Source organism: Lygodium microphyllum, chromosome 3 (assembly GCF_053477565.2).
Source record: "Lygodium microphyllum isolate KBCC chromosome 3, Lygodium_microphyllum_v1.1.10, whole genome shotgun sequence".
Classification (NCBI taxonomy): domain Eukaryota; kingdom Viridiplantae; phylum Streptophyta; class Polypodiopsida; order Schizaeales; family Lygodiaceae; genus Lygodium; species Lygodium microphyllum.
In genome coordinates, this window is record NC_141137.1 from 148,570,290 (window position 1) to 148,593,143 (window position 22,854).

Genomic DNA, 22,854 nt, shown 5'->3' on the forward strand with positions numbered 1-22,854 from the left:
TCATGTAATGTGATGCACATGCCCTTTGGAACAGCTGTAATCAGTTGGATAATGCTGTAGCACTTGGTTTGGTGCTTTTGAAATCTGAATTACAGATCGGAAATCTGTACTTCTGCGTGGTCATTTATTGCTGATTGGTACTTGTTTGTACCTTGGTCACTCGGGTGACAATTTAGGCCTGCATTTACTGGTTTTTTGGTCACTTTTGAGCTGAAAACCATGGCTGGCAGCAATGACAGCAGTAATTTGATGCATATAAAGAAGCTTGAAGGCACACTAATTTTGCAGTGTGGCAAAAACAATGCTACAATATCCTGTCACAAAAGAAGCAGGCAAAGCCGATCAAAACTAAAGGGGCAAAGCCTGTGGACATGGATCAGGACGATTGGGATGAGTTGAATGAGCTTGCACGCTCAACCATAGAGCTATCGATTTCTGATGCCGTGCTCTTCAACATTGAAGGTTTGGATTCTGCATATGCTATATGGACTAGACTGGAAGAATTATATGCACAGAAGAGTGCTACAAGTAAAGTGTATTGGCTGAAAAAGCTTATGGATTTGCGTATGAAAGAAGGTACAGCAATGTCTACTCACTTGAGTGAGTTTAACTCCATTTTCAGCCAGCTGGTTGCCTTGAAGTTCATGATTGATGAGGAATTTAAGGCTACTTTCTTGCTTTGCACTCTACCAGAGAGTTGGGATACATTCAGGACTGCTATGAGCAATTCTAATGTGATCCTTTTGTATGCTGATGTAGAGAGTGCTCTACTTATGGAAGAGATGAATCGGCAGAATAATACATCTAGTAAGTCTTCCAGTGCTTTGCATACTAGGGGCAGATCACAACAAAATGGCAAATATGATGGCAAGGGACGCAGTAAATCACGTGGCAAAGATGTTGAATGCCATCATTGTGGCAAGAAGGGTCACTTTCAACGTGACTGCTACAAATGGAAGAAAGAGATAGGAAAAGACAAGAAGATAGATGATTGCAAGGAAGAGAAGAAGGACAGTCAGCCTAAGAAGAGCAGTGTAAAAATCAAAGAGGTGAATGTAGTTACTCATGACAGTGACAGTGGGAGTGATGTACTCTTTGTCTCTTCACATTTTGGTGCACATGCTCTACTTGCAGATACAGATGATGACATGCATACCTGGATTCTTGATTCAGGTGCTTCCTTTCATGTCACTCCTCATCGTGAGTGGTTTTCCGCATATACAGGGGGTCGACATGGTGTTGTCCATCTTGGGAACAACTATGCATGTGAGATTGCAGGTATTGGCAGTGTGCAGTTATAGTTTTAGCATGGCTCTATCTTTACACTTCAGCATGTATAGCAGGTACCTCAGCTCAAGAAGAGCTTGATGAGCACAGGGCAGCTAGATGATGATGGTTTTCATATCACCTTTGGTGATGGAAAATGGAAGATCTGTAAGGGATCTAGGGTTATTGCCAGAGGTTGCAAGAGTGATACGTTGTATCCACTTCATGTATCTAGTGTGCGTGACCATGTTATTGTCGTGACCAAGCAGCCAAGTGTTTCTTTGTGGCATGGCCGGTTGGAACACATGAGTCAAACAGGAATGAAAGTGCTTTCTCGTTTGGGTTACTTGCCTTGTCTTCGTTATGTTGATTTTGAGCACTGTGATCATTGTATTTATGGCAAACATGCACAGGCTTCTTACAAAAAGTTTCTTTCTTTGAAATCTTCTCCTCTAGAGTTAGTACATTCGGATGTATGTCAAATGCCAGGATTATCTTTAGGGGGAAAGAAATATTTTGTCACCTTTGTGGATGATGCTACACGGAAAGTATGGGTTTACCCTATTCGTGGCAAGGATGAAGTGCTTGACAAGTTTAAAAAATTCCTGGCATTGGCTGAAAATCAGATAGATAAGACACTTAAGTGTCTTCGCTCTGACAATGGTGGGAAATATGTGTCCAAAGCCTTTTAGGCATTTTGTGACAGCAAAGGGATAAAGAGGGAGCTCACTGCCCCTCATAATCCACCCCAAAATGGAGTTGCAGAGCATATGAATCGGACCATACAGGATAAGGTCCGTACGATGCTGTCTCATGCTGCATTACCCCATGGTTTTTGGACAGAGGCTGTTATGGCAGTTGTTCACTTGATTAATTGGTCACCAAACAGGTCTTTGGGAGGGGGGGGGGGGGTTCCCCAAGAAGCATGGTTGGGCAAACCACCTTCATATGCTCATCTGAAAGTGTTTGGCTGCGAGGCTTTTGTGCACATTCATAAAGAAAAACGCAACAAACGAGCCAAAGTCCTGTAAATGCATTTTCCTAGGATATGGTGACGAGGGTGAAATGGGGTATAAATTGTGGGATCCCGAGAAAAGGAAAATAGTACGCAGCAATGCCGTTATCTTTTGGGAAGATCGCATGCACAAACAACCCAAAAAGACTGAGGAGGTCCGTAGGGTTGTATTCCGGGAAGAAATACCTTTTGGATAGCAAAATGTGCCCGCTGTACAGCAGCAAATACCTGCTGTAAATGAACCTGTAAATGCAGGAAATGATGCTAAAAATGATCAGCCAGCTATTGCCCATGAAAATGAGCCATTACATGTGCAGGAACAGCCAGGACAGCAAGCTGTTATGTGGCTGAGTATGTCATGTTGATAGACTGTGGTGAACCGTCTTGCTTCAAGGAAGCAATGGACAGACAGAACAACAAGAAATGGTATAAAGCCATGTTGTTAGAGATGGAATCTCTTGAAAAAAATGGCACTTGGGACTTGGTGCAGTTGCCTAAAGGGTAGAAAACCCTTCCATGCAAATGGGTTTACAAAATGAAGGTCACTTCTGGTTCCTCACCAAAGTATAAAGCAAGATTGGTTGCAAAGGGGTACAAACAGGAGCATGGAATTGACTTTGATGAGATTTTCTCTCATGTAGTCAATATGACTACATTGAGAACCATTTTGGGCTTGGTTGCAGTTGAGGATATGAAGCTCATACAGATGGATGTAAAGATTGCGTTTTGACATGGTGATCTGCATGAAAACATATATATGTAGCAGCCTGAAGGGTTTGTTGAACAAGGGAAAGAACAAATGGTATGTAAACTCAAAAGGAGTTTGTATGGGCTGAAATAAGCACTAAGAGAATGGTATCATAAGTTTGATACATTCATACAGTCCCAAGGCTTTCATAGAAGTCAAGTGGATCACTGCTTGTACACCAAGAAGGCAACAGATGGCAGCCTGATTATCTTGGTTTTGTATGTTGATGGCATGCTGATTGCTGGCAGGGTACTCATGCCTTGGATTCATTGAAGCAAAGTCTTCATAGCAGCTTTGACATGAAGGATCTGGGTGATGCAAATCACATTCTTGGCATGCGAATACTCAGAGATAGATCTAAAGGCTTACTCTATCTATCTCAGCAGGAGTATATCTCCAAAGTTTTGCAGCGTTTCAATATGGAGGGGGGGAAAACAATTGGGGTTCCATTGCCTCCATATGTGAAACTCAGTGCAAAGAATAGCCCTACATCTGATGATGAGAAGGCTGAAATGGCCAAGATACCATATGCTTCAGCTGTTGGCATGATGTATGCTATGGTTGCTACACGTCCTGACATTGCTTTTGCAGTGGGAGTGGTTAGCAGATACATGGCAACCCCTAGCAAGAAGCATTGGGATGCAGTGAAAGGTATTATGAGATATCTCAAAGGCGCAAAGGAGTTGTGTATCTGCTTTGGAAAGCAGAAGGCATCTATTGTTGGCTTTACGGATGCAGACTATGCTGGTCATGCGGACTGCAGGAAGTCCACTTCTGGGTATGTGTTTACTTTCACAAGAGGAGCGGTCTCTTGGATCTCCAGGCTACAAAAGTGTGTTGCATTGTCTACTACAAAGGCAGAGTATGTAGCTGCCACTGAGGCATGCAAGGAGGCTTTATGGCTTTCACGTCTGGTGGGAGAGCTTGGCATCACATAGTTAGCTGTTCTCCATTGTGATACTTAGAGTGCTATCATGCTAGCACGGAATCTTGTCTTTCATGCAAAGACAAAGCACATACAGGTGAAATATCACTTCATTAGGGATATACTTCACAGCAAGAGCATTGAGCTTGTCAAAGTGCATATAGATGATAATCCTGCAGACCTTCTCACGAAGGGTCTTCCAGCAGAGCGGTTTGCTCATTGCCGACATATGATGGGAGTTGGATAGACATATTTATTTCAGCTTTGTACATATTTAGACTTAGCTGATTCTTTTCTCCTCTTAAGGCACATTGCCTTTAGATGGGAGGTTGTTGGGAATAAAGGGCCATCGTGCCTTTTATATGTGCACGGGTGTGAACACACCCTTAGCACATTGTACTTTCATACATATATCTATCTAAAACCTAAAGTGGTACACTTGTCATTGTACTGAAAAAACGTGTTCACTCTCTACTCTGCTCACTCGCTCTCTCTGTCTCCCTCACTGAGCGTAAGGTCTGTCTACCTCTATCTCCGTGCCTAATCGATTCCTTCAGTCTTCTCATGTCACCTCTTTGAATAAGGACTTGCAAGGATATACCAACAAATGGAGGATGTTTGTGTAGTGCTTCTTGATTTTAAACACATCCTTGCGCAATATTGCAAATGCTTTATTTCTCATACATAGGATGGACCCTCGTCCTTGGTGGCAGGTCCTTAAGCTAAATTGAAGCAGATGTGGAGGTAACTCTAGAACTTGATATTTCCCACTTTTTGCTTGGCTTGCAGCCATGGGTATATTGCCTTCTTCAATTCCATCTTGATCCCTTCAAAGGGGAGAGGAACAAATGTGTTATGACAAACTTTGATTCATGGCTAGCAAAGGGGATGTCATATTACCATTTGTGTATGTTCAATGTTATTGGGCAATAGATTGTGTTGCGAGGGAAAGTGGATGTCATATTACCATCTGTATATGTTCAATGTTACTAGGCAATAGATTGTGTTGTGAGGGAAAGCTTATCTATGGTGAGCAGGGATGTGTCCTAGCCTTGAAACTTGAGCCGAACTTCAACCTACATTTTGGAAGTGTTTCATGATTGAAGATGGGTTTGAAAGCTTCAGGAAACCATTCGAGGCTGATGTCACTTGGATGCATCGTTGCAAGAGTTCAAGGATCTTCTTCACAAATGAAGGTCTTGGACAATATATGGGCAATCCTCTATCATTTGCTATCTTTTTGGGTTGCTGTTTGGGTACGAGAATAACTCGTTGTGGGACTGATTAATTATAGTGTTTGCATACAAATAGATGATGGATTTTGGAATACCTTGGTGTGGTGAGGAAAGGAGGCCAATTGAGAGAGCCTCTTCCCGTCAAGTCTCCAATAGCATTGAAAGAAAGAAACTCAATACCAGCTTGAAATCAATCAATTAATGACTTTCAAAAGAAGATGGATGACAAGTGCTAGGCTTGCTAGATCACCAATGGCTCAATAAGTGACAATTGAGAATAATTATCAGGCATTTAGGATGGCGACCTCATGGAGTGAATCTTTGGTGGAATATATTTGGCCAAGATTGATCCAATGTCTGAGGGCTGACAAATATCTAGAATGCGATATGGAGATGGAGTATTTAGTTTTACTTTTTGGGTTGACCAAGGCTCCCACAATTTCTAGTAGATGATGGATGCTTTATTTCCTCTGTAGTTGAGAAAATGGGCAATTATGTTTCTCAATGACAGTCTTTTTCATAATATAATCTGAGAAACATGTATGAGACTTATGTATCATCTTAAGACTTTTAAGATGAGAAAAACTATGTACATAACTGTCACGAGTACAAATTTTTCGCACAAGTAGTTGTTGTACCTTTGACACATCTCTATAGATGGCATAAAGATGGATCCTGAGAAGGTGAAGATGCTGCTGGAATGGCGCACTCTCGGAGCATTCACCAACTGAAGAGCATTTTCTGTTTTCACAAGCTCTTCTAGAAGTTTATGAAAGGGTGTACTAAATTTGCTGACCCCCACTTGCCAATGTCATTCTCAACAACATTTCTGTGATGTCCATTCATGAAAGTGCAGAGTTCATCTGCCCAAATGAATGCAAATAGACACATGGATGGATGTATGTTCATTACAATTGTTGTGTTGTAGATCAGCACATTCATGTAGACTTACATGCAGCCATGTAATTTGTATCTTGTTTGGTTTATGTGGCACATGCATTATGTATTTACAGGCTTGCACAATAACTAATTCATGTTTTGAGGATGTGTGCTGCAGCTTTTGGATTGGAAAAAAGTTTTCGGACCACACATGCCATGTTGGTGCTACACATTTGGGTGTGTCTAGTCAGACTTAGATCGGAAGGAAAGGACGGTGCTGATTTTGGGCAGTATTTTTATGAGATATACAATCAAGATCTAGAAAAGAGGGTAGTGGCAGCAGGGGTAAGCTTAAACTTTCTGTTTTAAGTGTTAGAATCTGAACTGTCTTTGTGCATGCAGCCTAGATGCTCTGATGTGTGTGTGTTTTGTACATTTATTCTGCACATGAAATTTAGTCAACAATAAGCTAATTAATATGTGCCAAAACTTGTGATATAACATTTTATCTATAAGAGAGAAAGTATAATAGATGTCCTTGGAAGACCAAAGGCCTATAACATCAGCAGAAGCTACAATGATGCTATAACTGGTCCATCATGAAGCTAATAGTTTAAATGAAATGCTAGAAGATTGTCGTGGGCCTATCATGAATCTCCCTCTAAAGATTAGACCTTTCCATTGTAACTATTTCCTTTAGTTAAGAGTAGTAATGCAGACCACCTTATGCCACCTTATTCCAAATAAAGGATTCAATGTGTTTGAATGATGTGAGCTTTTGAGTTTCCTTGAATGTTTTATTTCGATTCCTTAGAAGTTAGGTCAGCATAACATGAAGCTATACATCGGGCCGTTGCTAGTAGGACCTTGTTGATCACAAGAGCTCTACCTGCTGCTAGAGAAAGATGAGCTGAGCACTAGTAGATCAGCTTCCTTCAGATGGAATCTAACAAAGGCGCACATTGCTGCGCTGCTGTAATGTCAAGTCCTACCTAGGACCCAAGATATTTAGTTGTCTGTGTTTGCTCACCCCATTTGAAGCCAAAACGAACTCCCAATTAGTGTTGGACTTGAGATCTAAAAGAAAATCAATTGAGTTGTGCTAGATGATCTTCGCATCTGCTGCTGTGCAACACACTTCTGTGCCAATCTCATTCTCTCTAGCATCAACACATCATCCTCAACATATAAGGCTGTGTCGTGTGCTTCTATGAGTCCAGTAGTTCCGATCTCTGTCTGCACAGGCAGCTCAAGTCCCCTCAGCCCACTTATATTCAAGCAGAGGACATAAGACATTGCCTCCACGAAGAGCAGGAACAGATATGGAGTGAAGGGGACAGCCCTGTTTGATTGATTGCTCTATATGAAACTTTGCTCCTTCCCACCCTTCTATGATCACCTTGTTGCTATTGGATTTGTAAAGTGCTGAGAAACTTAGACTGTTGTCGAGGAAAGCCCAGTTAGGCCATGTTACCCTCTAAGAAGTCCCAATCAACCTGTCATAGGCTTTCTCAAAGTTCAGAAGAAGCACGACAATCCTCTACCCAGTATTCTAGGCCCAATTCATAGCCTCGAAGAAGGTGAAGATATCATCCAAGTTGCTTGAATCTTGGATGAAGCTTGACTAAGTGTCATAAACAATCTCTTGAAGTAGGGAACAAATTTGCTGCTGATCATCTTTGCTAGTGCCTTGTAGGCCACTAACAAAAAGGTGATCAGACGCCACTGAATAAGCTCCAGTCTAAAGGTGGGTGCGGGGGAGATACCAGACAAACTATTTTGCATGTGCCCAGAGCTTAAGATCTCACAGAAGGCCCACAACAGAGAGTCCTTAGTCTCCTCCTAGAAGGTGAAAAAGAAAGCCCTAGAGATCCCATTCCTCTCTTGGGTACATTTTCTATCCTATTCTCCTCTATGCTTGCTAAAGCAGCTTGCATGTGGATCTTCTAGGTGTGAAATGTGTGCTCTCTAGGAGAGTCTTGTAGTGACTGTTGGATGGCTGCCATGTCATGATGCAACCTCTTCTGCTAACACTATTGCCTCACTTAGAGAGCCTCCTCCTAGCAAGTCTTATTCGAGTCTTCCATGGCGTGTGCCACCTCCTCTACAATTCCTGCCTCTTGCACGCAATCTCTAGACCAAAGCTATCTAATCCATAGTTACCAGGAATGGGGAACGGGACCCCCTGGAATGGGGGGAACACCCAAAGTTAGGGAACGGGAACGGAGGGAACGGCATTATATATATATATATATATATATATATATATAGAGAGAGAGAGAGAGAGAGAGAGAGAGAGAGAGAGAGAGAGAGAGAGAGAGAGATTTACGAAAAAAAAGAGAGAGAGAGAGAGAGAGAGAGAGAGAGAGAGAGAGAGAGAGAGAGAGAGAGAGTGTGTGTGTGTGTGTGTGTGTGTCTCAAGTTTCAACACTTAAGCCTAGATTCATCTAGAGATGTATATCATGCACATGTGCAGGCGGGAGAGGCGCCAGGCAGGCGAGAGAGGTGGGAGTCGCGAGAGGTAGGCCTGGCAGTCGGGCGCCAAGCAATCGGGCCTGGCAATTGAGAGAGGCACGAGAGGTGGGAGGCAGGTTAGGTAGGCGAGAGGTAGGAGTCAGACCAACTGGCGCGAGGCAGGACAGGACGTGATCAACGTTTTTAAAAAAAAATTTAATGCCCCGCTGCTGGGATGGCCGTTCCAAACAGGGAACGGCTTGGAACGGGCGGGAATGGGACAGGGAACGGGCTGGAATGTTCCTCTAGCGTTTCCTGGGCTCGGACCTCCCGGAACGCGTTAATCCGTTCCTAAGTGCCGGAACGGGCGTTCCCTGTTTCTATGATCTAATCTATTTGTATACCCCCTTGCACTCATGGGTTGAGTTTGGGATCCGACATGAGTGTTGGCCTAGAGCCAAAGCGGTTTCATCTAGAGATGAGAATAGGGGTGTGATTTGGGCCTTGGTAGTGTGGTAGCCTACCAAATGTCCAATCTGACGCCTCTAGAGCTACCTCAGTTACCCACCAAAAATTTGTTGACATACCTCCGAACAGTACCCAGTCACTTGTAGCCCCAAGAGAGAAGTCGTGCGATCCTTTTTGCATTAGGAAGGCCATACCTCTCCAAACATCTTTGGCACCAACTGCAAAAAGGAAGATCTTCCAAGCCTCCTACTCTCCATCTGCAATACTTTGGAGGTTTGTGCCTTTGCCTTGTTGATCCTCTAGCGTCTCTAGATTGTTGAAGTCACCTCCAACAATCTAAGGATCTGCCTTGGCCAAGCTTGCCACACCTCTAGCCAAAAAGGAGCTTGGGTTTTGACCTTTGTCAATGCATGGATGTTTGCGCCATACTAGCTTCTGTGCATAGTTAGGGAAGTGATGTTTGCCCCCTAGACCGTGGAAAGTGTCTCCATCAACCAAGCCATTAGATGGGCCTCCATCAACATGTATAATAGTAAGCTACCTGTGTAAGTGGCTAGCTGATCATGTCCAAGGGGAGGTGCCCATTGCTGTGTGGTATGTAGAAGATGTTGAGGTGAGGGGAATATGCTTCAGATCTTGAGTTAATGTCCATCATGTGCCTAGGCCATTGCTTTGAGAGCAGCACCATCCTAGCGCCTCCCAACCATTGAGACAAGTGCTTTGTCACCTGGTTGCAGATGTGTGAAAATGAGCAATGGAAGTAGAAGATAACAACTGCTGACTATTGAGAACAATAAATAATAAAAGAGAAAAGACAAGAACTCAAAGAATGAATGAATGGGCAATGGAATCCATAACAGAAAAATGTGGTCTATTGTACAAACCACATAGGTGATGGTATGTTTGATGACCAATAGTACCTCAAGACTCCCTCTCTCCAAGTGCATGCAATATGATATAATAAGAGTGGAAGAGTGGAGAATATATAGACTTCAAGACAAGACCCAAGACAAATAGGCTAGCCCTATCCGAGCTGCTCAATTGCCCATATAGGCGCCCAACACAAATAATAGCCTAATAAATGTGCCCGACACCCATGAAATTTATTCCCCTTGGACTGCGGAGTATGCCTCTGTCAGCCAAGCTGTTAGGTAAGCCTCCATCAACATGTAGTAGCAAGCTATTTGTGTAAGTGGCTCATCGATCATGTCCAAGGGGAGGTGCCATTTCTGTGTGGTTTGTAGAAGAATGTTGAGGTGAGGTAAATATGCTTCGGATCTCCAATTGATGTCCATCATGCACCTAGGCCATTGCTTTGAAAGCAGCTCCATCCCAATGCCTCCCAGCCATTGAGACAAGTGCTCTTGTGACTTGGTTGTGCAGATGTGTGAGAACAAGCAAAGGAAGCAGAACACAATTGCTGAACATTGAGAACAATAAATAATGAAAGAGGAAACATACGGACTCAAACAATGAATGAATGGGCAATGGAATCCATAACACAAGACATGCCATCTATTATACAAACTACATAGGCGATGGTGCATGTGATGACTGGTAGTACCTCAAGCCTCTCTCTCTCCAAGTGCATGCAATCTAATATAATAAGAGTGAGAGTATATATAGACTTCAAGACAAGATCCAAGACAAATAGGCTAGCATTGCTTGAACTACCCAATTGCCTAGATAGGTTCTCCCTACCCAAATAACAGCCTAGTAAATGTGTGGAACACCGGTGAAATGTATGCTCCTTGGACTGTGAAGTATGCAATCATCAACCAAGCCATTAAATGAGCCTCCATCAAGATGTAGTAGTGCATGTGTTAGTGGTGAGTCGATCATGCCCAAGGGGGTTGCCACTGCTATGTGATGTGTAGAAGAATGCTTAGGTGAGGGAAATATGCTTCAGATCTCAAGTTGATGTCCATCATGCACCTAAGCCCTTGCTTTGAGAACAGCTCCATCCAAGCGCCTCCCAAACATTGAGACAAGTGCTTTGTCACTTGGTTGTAGATGTGTGAAAATGAGCAATGGAAGTAGAAGAAAACAATTGCTAAACACCAAGAACAATGGATATTGAAAGAATGAATACAAGAACTCAAAGAATGAATAAATGGGCAATGTAATCCATAACACAAGACATGCAATCGACTGCACAAAACACATAGCTGATGGTATGTGTGATGACCAGTAGCACCTCAAGACTTCCTCTCTCCAAGTGCATGAAATCCAATACAAAAAGTGTGGAGGAGTGGAGTATACATAGACTTTAAGACAAGACCCGAGACATATAGGCTACCCCTACTTGAGCTGCCCAATTGCCTGTATTGGAGCCCAACCTGAATAACGCACCAATAAATGTGCCCAAGACCCATGCAATATATAGTGCTAACACCCTTAGATTATGGGTGATTGATGTGATAGCCTGATCTTTTTGTCACAAACAACCTTGCAGAAGCACATCATATCCATGGATTCCCTCCTTTAGCCAGACCACTGAAGTGTCCCTTGATGTGGGAATTGACTAGGAGCAAACATCGTTTGTTGTTGAACCATCCCATCATGGGCATGAATGTCAAATCAATTTCAGGATTTGAACTGCTAGACTATGGCAATGCATGTAGAAAGCCTCTCTCACGGTCCACTACATCATGTAATTGTATAGCATGCATCGACATGTGCATGCATCACTCTTTGGCTTGGGAATGCATGAGGAGTTCCACTACACTACTATAGGAAAGGGCATCATTGCTTTGTGCCCGGACACGGACAAGACAAGAACAAGTATTATTGTAGAGGAGATTAGAGAATGCAAGAACTCGCATAGGTAGACAACTAGCTTAGCCATGTTGTAGGAGAAGTTGGCTTCCCTTCTTGACATGGAACCGCCATCCAAGTAGGTTCCAAGATTCAAGGGTCGATGTAGTAGCCATTTGTTCATGAGTCAAACAAAATGGGCCACGCCACCAAGAACTCAGTGGATCCTCTCTATATGGGTCACCATCATTAGTTGGTCAACATGATCACCATGACATCTTCTCATTTGTGTAACATAGAGATGTGGCTACTAAAGTCATTGGAAAGCAGCCACCTAGAGAACTTGATGAAGCATGCGGGAAACCACTACCCTCTAGAAAAGCTTCTAGAAGAACCAAAGGGGTAGATCAAATCCTTGACGCTTGGAACATGGGTGAAGCAGAAGGTAAAGAACTTGTAGTTGTGAACCAAAGTCCAAGAATCCTCCAAACTCCAAAACTAAGTCTTAGAGGAACATGGTTAGTAGGCCATGGCGAGGAAATCTCAAGCCACTCAAATAAAACACTCCTAAGGAAGGTTGGTGATATGCAAGATAATGATGGAGAATAAAGTAAAAATACTTTAGATACTCGTGGTCAACCAACTCGAATAATCAAAAAGTCCAACAGTCCAATTATGATGTCTAAGAGCTAGAACAACAATGTAGGCATGTAGTGAACCACCAAATGTTAGAATTTGCTGATTCTATGGGCAATGCCCAATGTTTTAGTTATTTGGTTTGTAGTGTGAACACAACTACATTAATAAGTTGTGTCACCACTTCTAGAGTTAGTTCTAGAGTTAAATTAACTCTAGTTGAGTTCGGGATAGGTCTTACTTAAGACCTATTGTACTTTCATTCTATCATTCTAGCACTTGCATCTTGAGTGTGGAATTGTTGCCCACTCTTGCTCATTGTCTTGTGTTCACACACTCTCTCTCTTCCTCCATTTCCAACATTTGGTATTTGAGCAGCTTCTACACAGGATCTCAAATAGCCATTGTTAGTCAGTGCTGCTCTGCCAAGGTCCTGTTGTAGTCAGCCAATGTTTAGCCCAAGGAAGAAAAATTGCCGTTTTGGAGGAGGTGTGGCGGCTGTTTTCAGCCTGCTCGCAGTTCTATACACAGTTTTGCATGCAACTGTGCACACATAGCCTCTCTCATCCCTGTTTGTAATATTCTTAGCCTTGCCTGCCATTTTCTCAACCTTGCTCGTGTTTTTCTCAGCCTTGCTTGCCATTTTCTCAACCTTGTGATTTTTTCGGCCTTGCATGCCATTTTCTGCATATATGAAAAAAAAATGCAGAAACCCTTATTTCCGAATTTGGGGGTTTTCAAAAATTTCTGCAATTTCTCATCCATCTTGCTTGTCGCATACCTAATTCAATTTCTCACACTTCGTACCAAGAAATTTGGGGATTTTTGGCCGACTTTTCCAATTTCTAAAATTGCTTGAATTTTTTCGAGGAAGTTGGGGCTTTTGCCCGATTCAAGTTCCTGCGTGTAAATCTCGGCTGAAATTGCCAAGATTGTGCAATTTCTTCAACATTATTGCAAGAAATTTGGGGGTTTTCAGCTTTTTGGCTCCGGCATGCATCAAAGGTGGATTGTAGCTGCTGGTTACTATTGGCAGGCATCCAGAGGTGACATTTTTACAGAAATTCAGACTATAAGGTAAAATTTTTTCAATTTCTTTGAAATATCAAGATGAAATTTGGGGCTTTTACTTGCACACATCCCAAGGCAAGAAACCCATTGTACAACAGCATTTAATTGATGCTACAGCCATATTGAATATTAAATAAGGGGGAAATTCAGAGATTTTGGTGAGACTCGGCATTAAATTGCTGGAATTTGTAATTTTGTGGGCATGCATTGCGAGGTAGGTGTACTACAGCAGTATACAATAGTGCATTGCTGTTATTCTTGTGGGGTTGCGTGCTGATTTGGTGACTGTGTACACTTTGGCATTTGTGTGACAGTTTTGCACTTGTTTGACATTCCCAAAGGATTTCTAGTACTTTGAGGAGTACACACACTGTACTTCAGCATTGAAGTATTTGGCTGCAAATTTTTATTCATTCCTGATAGCATGGCACATCAGGGAAACAATGATCAGAGCAGCATCCTTGGTATCCTCACTTAGGAGGACAAGCTTGATGGTTTCAACTACCCGTTGTGGAGTTTTATGGTCCACAACCTTCTTGTTGCGAAGGACTTGTGGGAATATGTTACAAGTGAATTATAGCGACTAGGAGGTCTTGCACCTTAGAAACCTCATTGTCACGTTCGAGGATAGGTTGGTGGTGTTGTTGTTGCTGCTCCTTTTCCCCTTCTTACAGAGGATCAAAGGAAAAGGGATTCAAAGGATGCTCAGGCACTTTCCTTGATAGCCTTGTCAGTAAAAAGAGCCATCATTCCGTATATTCGGTCTTGCAAGACCTCAAAATCAGCATGGGACATACTTGAGCGTATGCTTGCTGCCCGCAATGAGGCCAAGATCTCCTATCTTCGTAGAGAGTTGACAAATGTAAACATGGATGAGGGTGATAGCATACCAAATCGCCTTACTCATATACAGGATTTGCATGAGCAACTGCTCAATGTTGATGAGGTTATTTAAGATGTTGAATTGGTGAACATCACCTTGAATACTCTTTCAGGGTCATATCTTGGTTTTCACACTTTGATGTTGTCATTGAGGCGGGGAGGGGGGGCAGTAGCCTCTTACATTTGTGGAATTGGAAGGTCTCTTGTTGCAAGAGGAGCAAACTTGGAAGAACGTTGCATTGCGTTCAGGAGATATAGCTATGCTTTGCAAGTTTAAAGGCAAAAGGGTAAAGCTAGGAATACAAAATTAGCAAAAAGGTGATGCTGGACAGCCATCAAACAAGGCTGTCCAAGACTAAGATAAGTCTAAAAAGAAGGAAAAATGTCATTATTGCAAGAAGCTTGGTCACTATATTGATGAGTGCCCAAAAGAGATTGGCCAAGGAGAAGAACAGGGACTCTGGTTTGACTGTCCAAGCGGCATCAGCCAACAAATTAACGGATGATGATGCTTCATCCAACTTGGTAGAGGAGGATTATACATTTCTCACATGCAATTATGGTTCTTCTATGGTTGATTCAACATTTAATGTTGTTAAAACATAGTAAACATGGTATTTTGATTGTGGTGCTTCAAAGCACATCACTTCCAGGAAGTGCTTATTTACTTATTTGCATTCAGTCCTTGCTGGGAAGCATGCCACATGTGCAAACAATAGTAACTATGATATTTGTGGTATTGGGATAGTCAATATTATTGTTGTAGATGGTTCAAACTTCATGCTTCTAGATGTGTTATTTGTGCTTGGCATTCAAAGACTTGTTGTCTATTTTAGCTTTCAATAAGCATGGCTTTTAGGCCATCTTTGAGGATGACAAATGTATTGTCAGAGATAGAGAGAAAGAAAGAAAGAAGAAAGAAAGTTATATTAACGTCTACAACAGGCCAAGTTGGCCTATGAGACCAAAATGTTGCATACAAATGTCTGGGAGATTTCAAAAGTCCCAGTGAAGCTAACATTTATGCTATGTTGAACTAAATTGAGTAGGTACAAAAATGATATCTGGACTAGATACAATCTAGAGGTACTCCCAGTGTGGTGTGGAACTGCTCCTGGGGTGTTCATCCTAAGATGTCCCGCATGGGTCGGTCCAGCATGGAGAGGCTAAAGCGGCGGGGCAGGGCCCTCCGATGGCGGCGTAGTATCCCTTGTATCTTCGACCAGTGTCTTCTGCGGGGACGGGGGCCGGCGGGGCATGGTCGCCGGGCTTTATCTCTCGCTGTGGCTATTTCTAAGGTGGTCCCCGGGGGCCGGGAGGCCGGTTGGGCTGGTGGGGCCTCGGTGGTGGGGAGGGTAGCTGGTATTTGGTAGAAATCGTTGAGTGTGCGTTGGTTGGTGGCTCCTTGTCTTTGCTCCGTGGTTCGTAGGAGGTGGTCTCTGTGGCGTCGTATTTCCAGTAGAAAGAGCCCCAGGCATCTCTGGTCTTTGAATTCCATCACCTTGGAGAGTGGTCCGAATCCTTCGCTGAATAGGCAGTGGAAGCGTCCCCGGATTTCGTAGTACACTGGGCATCTACAGATATAGTGTTCCTCTGTCTCTGGCTCGAGATGGCAGAGCTGACAGATTCGGTCTTCTGGGGGGAGGGGGTTGGCCCCGTATCTGCCCGTTTCGACCCGTAGTTGGTGTGAGGACGTGCGGATCTGTCCGATGGCACTTCTGACCCTGTGAGACAGGTGTGTGTCCATGTAGCTTGGGCGGGTGATGAAGCCGTCCGGGGAGATACGCAGGAAGTGTTCTCGGTAGAAAGCCTTCTTGGTTCCTAGTTCCGATGTGGGGGTCACCCATGTCCTGGCGGTGTCTGTCTGGATGATATCCATTCTGGTGATGCGATTTACCTCCTCTCGGCTGAGCTCCAAGTGTGGGCAGTCTAGGCTGTATTGTAGTGGGGGAAGGTGGTCCATGTGCAGGCCATGGAGCCGTAGCCAGGTCTCTGTTCGGGCATACCAACACTCAGTGTCCCCTTGTGTTGCTAGCTGCTTGGATGACTTCAGGGCGAGTTTGGGGTACCGGTGCCGGGGCAGGTCCCATATTCGGCGCAAGAAGGTCACGATCTGGAAGAGGGCCTCAGCCACGAGGGGCGGTGCCCCAGCTCTGCGCGGATGATCTCGTGTGGTACGGAGGGCTTGCTTCGGATCATCCGTGAGATCATAAGTATTAGGGGTCTCTCCATCTGGTCCCATCCCTCATAGGTGGCCTCCTCCTTAGGCAGTGGCTGATCCTGTGGGGCCCTCCGCGTGTGGTAGAGATTGGACCCCCATATGGGAGCCCCGTACAGGAGGGCTGGTGTGACCAAGGTGTCAAAAAGCCAGAGCTTTGTCCGGGGTTCTTGGAACTGTATGCGGGCATTGGTTTTCCCTAGGTTCACAGTTAGGTCTTTGTCTTGGCAGGAGGCCTGTAGTGCGTCCAGTTGGCGCTGCAGCCCTTCGGGTGTGCTGGAGATGAGGACTATGTCGTCCGCATATAGTAAGATAGGTATCAGTGTCCCTCCCAGGCTCGATCCCTCCTTGCCCAATCTATCTATGTACTCTGAGATCTCATCAATGTAGAGGTTAAATAGGGTGGGCGAGAGTGGGCATCCCTGCTTGACTCCGATGGTGCTGGTGATCTCCTTTGACAGCCCTCCCGGTGCCCGAACTCGGCCCGTTACCGAATCGTATAGTGCCAGTATCCCCCATCGTATTTCGGTTGGTACCTCCAGTCCCTGTAGTCTCTGCGTGAGCCTCGCTCGTGGGACTGTGTCAAAGGCCTTGTGGAAGTCCACGAAGCAGCAGTACACCCGTCTTCCATGTGCTCTGCCCTCCTCTATGATGGCTCTCAGTGTGAGGACATGGTCAAGGGTGCAGAACCCCCTCCTAAACCCTGCTTGTCCTGCTGCTCGGTGTTGGTGTTGCTCTGCTCACTTGCTCAGCTCGTGGTCCATTATGGATCCATAGAGCTTGGCTAGTACATGGCCAACCATGACTGTTCGGTAGTTCGTGGGAACCATGGGGTCTCCGGCCTTTAGGATAGGTATTATGGTGTTGGCTGACCAACTGCATGGGAAGCCTTCGCATAGGGCTCTGTTGAACATGTGTGCTAGGAGAGGTGCCAGTATGTCTCTAGCATGGGTCAAATGCTCTGCTACCAAACCTTCGTGGTCTTGGGCACGGCCATTTTGGAGTCTGTCAATGGCGTCCCAAACCCGCCCCGTGCTGAAGAATGTGGATGATCCGGGTCTGCTCCCTGGGGGCCGGGGTAGCTGGGGCTGCTTGGGTACTTGGTATAGTGAGGTTGCATATGCGTGCCAAGTGTTCGGGGAGGTGATGGGCGTCTGGGCTCGGGGTTCCTGAAACGCCTTCCATGCCTCTTTGCTGTCCTGTCCTAAGAATAGCTGGTAGAATTCGTGTTCCACTTTGGAGAGGTAGGCTCGTTTCTTCCGTCGCACTAGGCGACGGAAGATCAAGCGTGCCTGTTTATGCGTGTGTACTCCCCGTGCTTCGTCCTGTTGAAGACGGAGCCGGGTTTCCCTGCACTCTGCGTCGTACCAGCTATTCTGTGGGACATTCTTGTTCGGAGGGGTGGGGTGGGGGGAGGGGGATGTGTGGGGGAAGTATTCGGCAGCTGAGGTGTGTAGTGTGCCCGCCAACTGTACTGTGACCTCCTCCAGGGGTGCGTGGGGGTTCATTTCTTGCAGGCTCCAATAGAGATGGTTGGAGTATGCGCTCGCAGTTAGCCTGGTAAAGTGGTACCTGGGGAATCTTGGGGGGTTGCTTGCTGGGGGGGTTAGGTCATACCTGCAGGTTATGTCAAATTGTAGGTATGCATGGTCGGCAGCCACTGCGAGTGGGGGAGGTGATATTTTAAAGGACTGGATGTCGGGGATAAGTGATAGAGGGCCGAGGATATAGTCCACTGTGCTTGCTCCCAGTTTCTGTGTGGGTGCTCCATGTGCCCCCCGTCCGATGCAGTTGGCCGCGTGCTTGTGTGGGAAGCATGTGAGGGCATCCGACCCGGGCCATCTGTCGAGGCCGTTGAGGATGGCCAGTCCGTGTGCCCCCCCTAACGCCAGTAGGTGTTCGCCATATTCGGTGCACTCAGCTGTGTCCTGTGACGCCCGGTTGAGTCCTATCTCCTCCGGTGCAATCTCTTTGTACATGTGGTCTTCGCTCTTGAAGAAGGGGGTCTGCCTTTGTGCTGTGCGTGCGTTGAAGTCTCCAGCCAACATGACATCCCCCAAGCTGGAGTAGTGCATGATATCTTCGTACAGTGGTAGGTATGGTGACTCGCCCTTTTGTGGTGCGTATGGGGAGTGTGCTGGTGGGAAATAGCACACCGCCATGTATATGTCTCGGGGGCGATCTGTGTGTATCCGAATCCACATGAACCGGGCTTCCTCATCTTTCCGCATGACTTGCACCATGGGCTGTAGCTCCTCCCTGTACAACACAGCCACCCCTCCGGACCCTCGGGTCCCTCTTTTTGTTCGGGCTCTAGGGCGGCATGCCGTCTCCCATCTATATCCTCTCACTTCTGGTAAGTAGGTGCCTGGGCTTTGGTGGGTTTCTGTGTAGAGGACGATGTCCTTGCCGGTGAAGGTCTCCTGGAATAATCCTGCATCTGTCTTCATAGCTCCGTTGCAGTTCCACACTGCAAAACTCAGGTGGGTCTCATAGGCCGCGCCCCGTCATTGGCGCTTATCTGTGATGATGACCCGACCATCTCTGTATATTGCCCATTTTCCCGCTTTGCGAGCCTCCAGGATCTGTGGCATGCATTCTTTACGGTGTGCCACCTGTGCAGGTGTGAGGTCATCCTCCAGGTAGACTTTTTCCCCTTTTAGAGCTGTCCTTTTAGAGAGGAAGGCTCGTCTGGATTCTAAGTTGGCAAATTTGAGGATAAGAGGCCTTCCCTTGGTGAGGTCTTTCCCTACACGCCATGCATTCTCCACTATTTGAGGGTCCTCTACTCCCAGCTTTCCACATATCTGTTGGGCATCTGCCAGGGGGCTATCCCCTTCCTTCCATCCGACCACCCGGATGTGGAGCGCTCTAAGCTTTCTCCTTTTCTCCTCCTCCAGTGCTGCATTCACAAACTCCTCCTTCTTTGTTGGCGACTTCTTGGCTACCTCAATCCATTTGGAGTTCTCGGCCACTTCGGCTTGTGCTTGTTTCACTATATTCGCCCATGTGTTGAGCTCCTTTGTTACTTGTGTCTTCAGCTCGTTGATCTCGGATTGCACCTTGGTGGGCGTTGTTTCGGTGATTTCTCCTTCCTCCTTCTTGAGTAGGTCCAGCTGGTTTCTATATTCATCGAGCTCGTGCCTCAGTTCTTCGATCACCTTGTTTCTCTCCTGGAGGGACGTTTCAATGTCCACCTTCCAGGAGGTGAAGTGTGATGTGATCTCGGCGTAGATTTCGTTCTTCCATTCTTGCACTTTCGTGCTTATTTCCTCCTTGATTTGGTGTGCAGTTTCCGCGCACATTGCTGCCATGATTTCCTTGATGTTGCTAATGTCTTGGTCATTCGCCTTGCATACATCTCGGAGGGCCTCCATGCCTTTCCTTGTGTGGTAGTCTGTCACCTTGTCAATGCTGCTCCAAATTGTTGAGTATTTCTCATTCTTCTCCCCCCTTGTGCGGCTGCTTGGTGACGGGGATGTCTTGTTCGAGCCCATCCCTTCCTCACGGTTCCGGGGCTTGCTCAGGGGATGTGGGCATCCGGCCTCATTGTGGTTGCGGATGCGTGACGGGCGGTGGTGGGAGGTGGCGGAAAAGTTGAGTATGGGCAGGGCTAGTGGCGGTGGGGTGATATGGGTGCTGAGGCCGGGGTCTGCGAGGAGAGGAGAGATGGCGACTGCTCCTGTCGAGGGAGCAGGGAGGGCGATGGCCGGGGCGGGCTGGCGTGCGTGGTCCGGCGACTCGGACAACGAGGCGCGTGGTCACGTGGAGATGGGGCGTCCGATTGTGCGACTCGGACGAGGGACTGGTGTCCGAGTCGGATGAGGGCGGAGACTCGGACGAGCGTCGTCCGATTGTGGAGACTCGGACAGTTTAGTCCACGTGGCAGTGTCTGAGTCGGACGAGAGGGCGTCCAATTTCCAGTGGATTCGGACGGGGAGTGTGGAGTTTTGGGGACTCGGACGGAGCGTGGCGTGATGTCGGAGCGTGGCGTGATGACGGTTCCCTCCGACGGATCGATGACGGGGCGAGACGGAGAGAGAGAGACGGACGGACGGGGCGAGACGGACGGGGCGTGGCGAGACGGGTGGGGCGAGAGAGAGAGAGAGAGAGAGAGAGAGAGAGAGAGAGAGAGAGAGAGAGAGAGAGAGAGAGAGAGAGAGAGAGAGAGAGAGAGAGACTATGCACTTAGGTTGTCCGACACCTTGTACAAGGGTTTATTCTTGTTAGACACTTATGACAAACAGTCTCATGATGCGTTGTCAATTACTAGTCTTACATCCGCTATGCAAAATGTAGAGCTTTGGCATGCCCGTTATGGACATATGAGCTTTGGGAGTTTGATGAACCTTCAAAGGTGTCATATGGTAGATGCATCGCCTCCAATGGAGACTCCACCTCCTCATGCATGCGAGGGATGTATTTTGGGTAAGATGCATAGGTTTGCCTTCAAAAAGGATGGTGTAGTGCATGTTGTCCGAAAAATGCAGCTTATTCACTCTGATGTTTGTGATCCCATGAGGACACAAGCACTTGGGGGTCATCTTTCCTTTGTTACATTTTTTATGATTACTTGAGGGATACATGGGTGCATGGGCTGCAAGATAAATCTGATATATTCATGCATTTTAAATATCTTGTAGCAAAGTTTGAGGCTAAAATTGGTTTAAAAGTGCAGATACTTTGCACAGATAGAGGGGGTGAGTACATGTCTCCTGCGTTTGAGACATATTTGTTAGGTCGCGGCATTATGTATCAAGCCATTGTTAGATGGAGTTGCTGAAAGGAAGAATCACACTTTTATGAAAATGACTCGTTGTATGTTGAAAAGCAAGGGGTTATCTCATAAATTTTGGTTAGAAGAGCTTTAGTGTGCCAATCATGTATTGAGTAGGGTATCTACAAAGACTTTGAAAACAATCACTTTGTTTGAGACTTAGCATGGAAAGAAATCCAAAGTTAACTACTTTCAAGTGTTTGGTTGCATAGCCTATGCACATATACCAAAAGATCTTTGTGGGAAGCTTAATGATAAGGCTGTAAAATACAATTTTTATTGGCTAGAGTTCGGAAAGCAAAGGCTATCGTATACATGTGTGAAGAAATGCTCTAAATGTAGAAAAGACAACCAATCATACGACAAAGCACAGACTGATAAACATAGAATGCCATTAGGATTAGGGTAACTTAGAGATAGTGAACACAATGAATAATGAAGTGAATGAATACTGAATATACAATGCTCATGTACTAAACACACTATGCAATGAATACTGAACCTCGAACTCTCGTATCTCTAGGATCAAGGTAGAGGTTATAAGCTGGAGAGAGTGTCATATGCTGAATGGATCTTGAAATGCAACAAGGCAACTGCTGTGTGTCGAACACTAGCAAACGTAGCCAAGGGCTGGATTCGATGCACATGGTAGTGCAAGAGAGAAAAAAACAAACGCAAGTACTTGACGAGAGAGAAAATTGGATGACAGTTGGAAGTAGCAGACAACCGTGTAGAAAATGCATGCGATAGCTAGAGGAGAGAAACTCAGCAAACGTAGATGATGGCGACAATATTTGGCAGATGGCGACAGACCCATCTGATAGCGACAACAGTAAATGCAAGGATCTGGCAATAGACGTAGCATATGGTTGGGGGAAGCTCTGACCGTGATTCCTCTACGAAGAGGATGTAGGTAGCAGAGATATGACTCTTGAAACCTACAAAAACGAGATTAGGGAGAGCGGTGGGCTGCATGCCTGTTTATAGAAAGTTTGGGACACCCAAATTAGGGTTTTGCATGTGGGACACAATAACTCTCTAGGATCATGTTTCTCTTTAAAATAAAATGATTTCTTAATTAATTAAGTGTATTTTGGAGCAGTTTAATTCAAGCTAATGTATTTTTAGCTCAACACCCTCTCTTAGGGGCTGAAAATTGAGCCGTGAGAAATAAGCCCTTGATGTTTATTTGCTTTTACTCCAAGGTCCCATCCCAAAGCAAGGAGGGCATTGGACAAAGGGTATACGTCGGCTGCACAGTGGCTTACCAAGACTACAAAGGTGATGATTATCTTACCAAGGGAGCCCAAGTGATCACTCTAGAGAGGCTAGGGCATTGGACCAAGGGTGCGTATCGGCTGCCAAGGGACCTATCAAGTCTTGCAAAGAAGGATGGAATCAACAATGGATTTATTTTTTTTGAGAGCTTTGGTTTAGTGGATCACAAGATTTAGCATTAAATGAGGGTTTTAAACCAGTGTTTATCCCATTGAGTCACTCTATCTTGAAGTACGGGAAAGATG

General features: G+C 45.5%; 1 protein-coding gene and 1 pseudogene across 1 annotated transcript in view; one reads left to right on the forward strand and one right to left on the reverse strand.

Moving 5' to 3' along the window:
- The window catches only part of LOC148039016 (ubiquinol-cytochrome C chaperone family protein), an 82,208-nt gene that overhangs the window by 31,218 nt on the left and 28,136 nt on the right, over positions 1-22,854 (forward strand). Inside the window, exon 3 of the mRNA XM_087674885.1 lies at positions 6,247-6,413. Within this exon, the coding sequence (XP_087531011.1) occupies positions 6,247-6,413 (167 nt within the window). The remainder of the gene's footprint in view (positions 1-6,246; positions 6,414-22,854) is intronic.
- On the reverse strand, positions 6,434-19,519 carry LOC148039017 (uncharacterized; annotated as a pseudogene).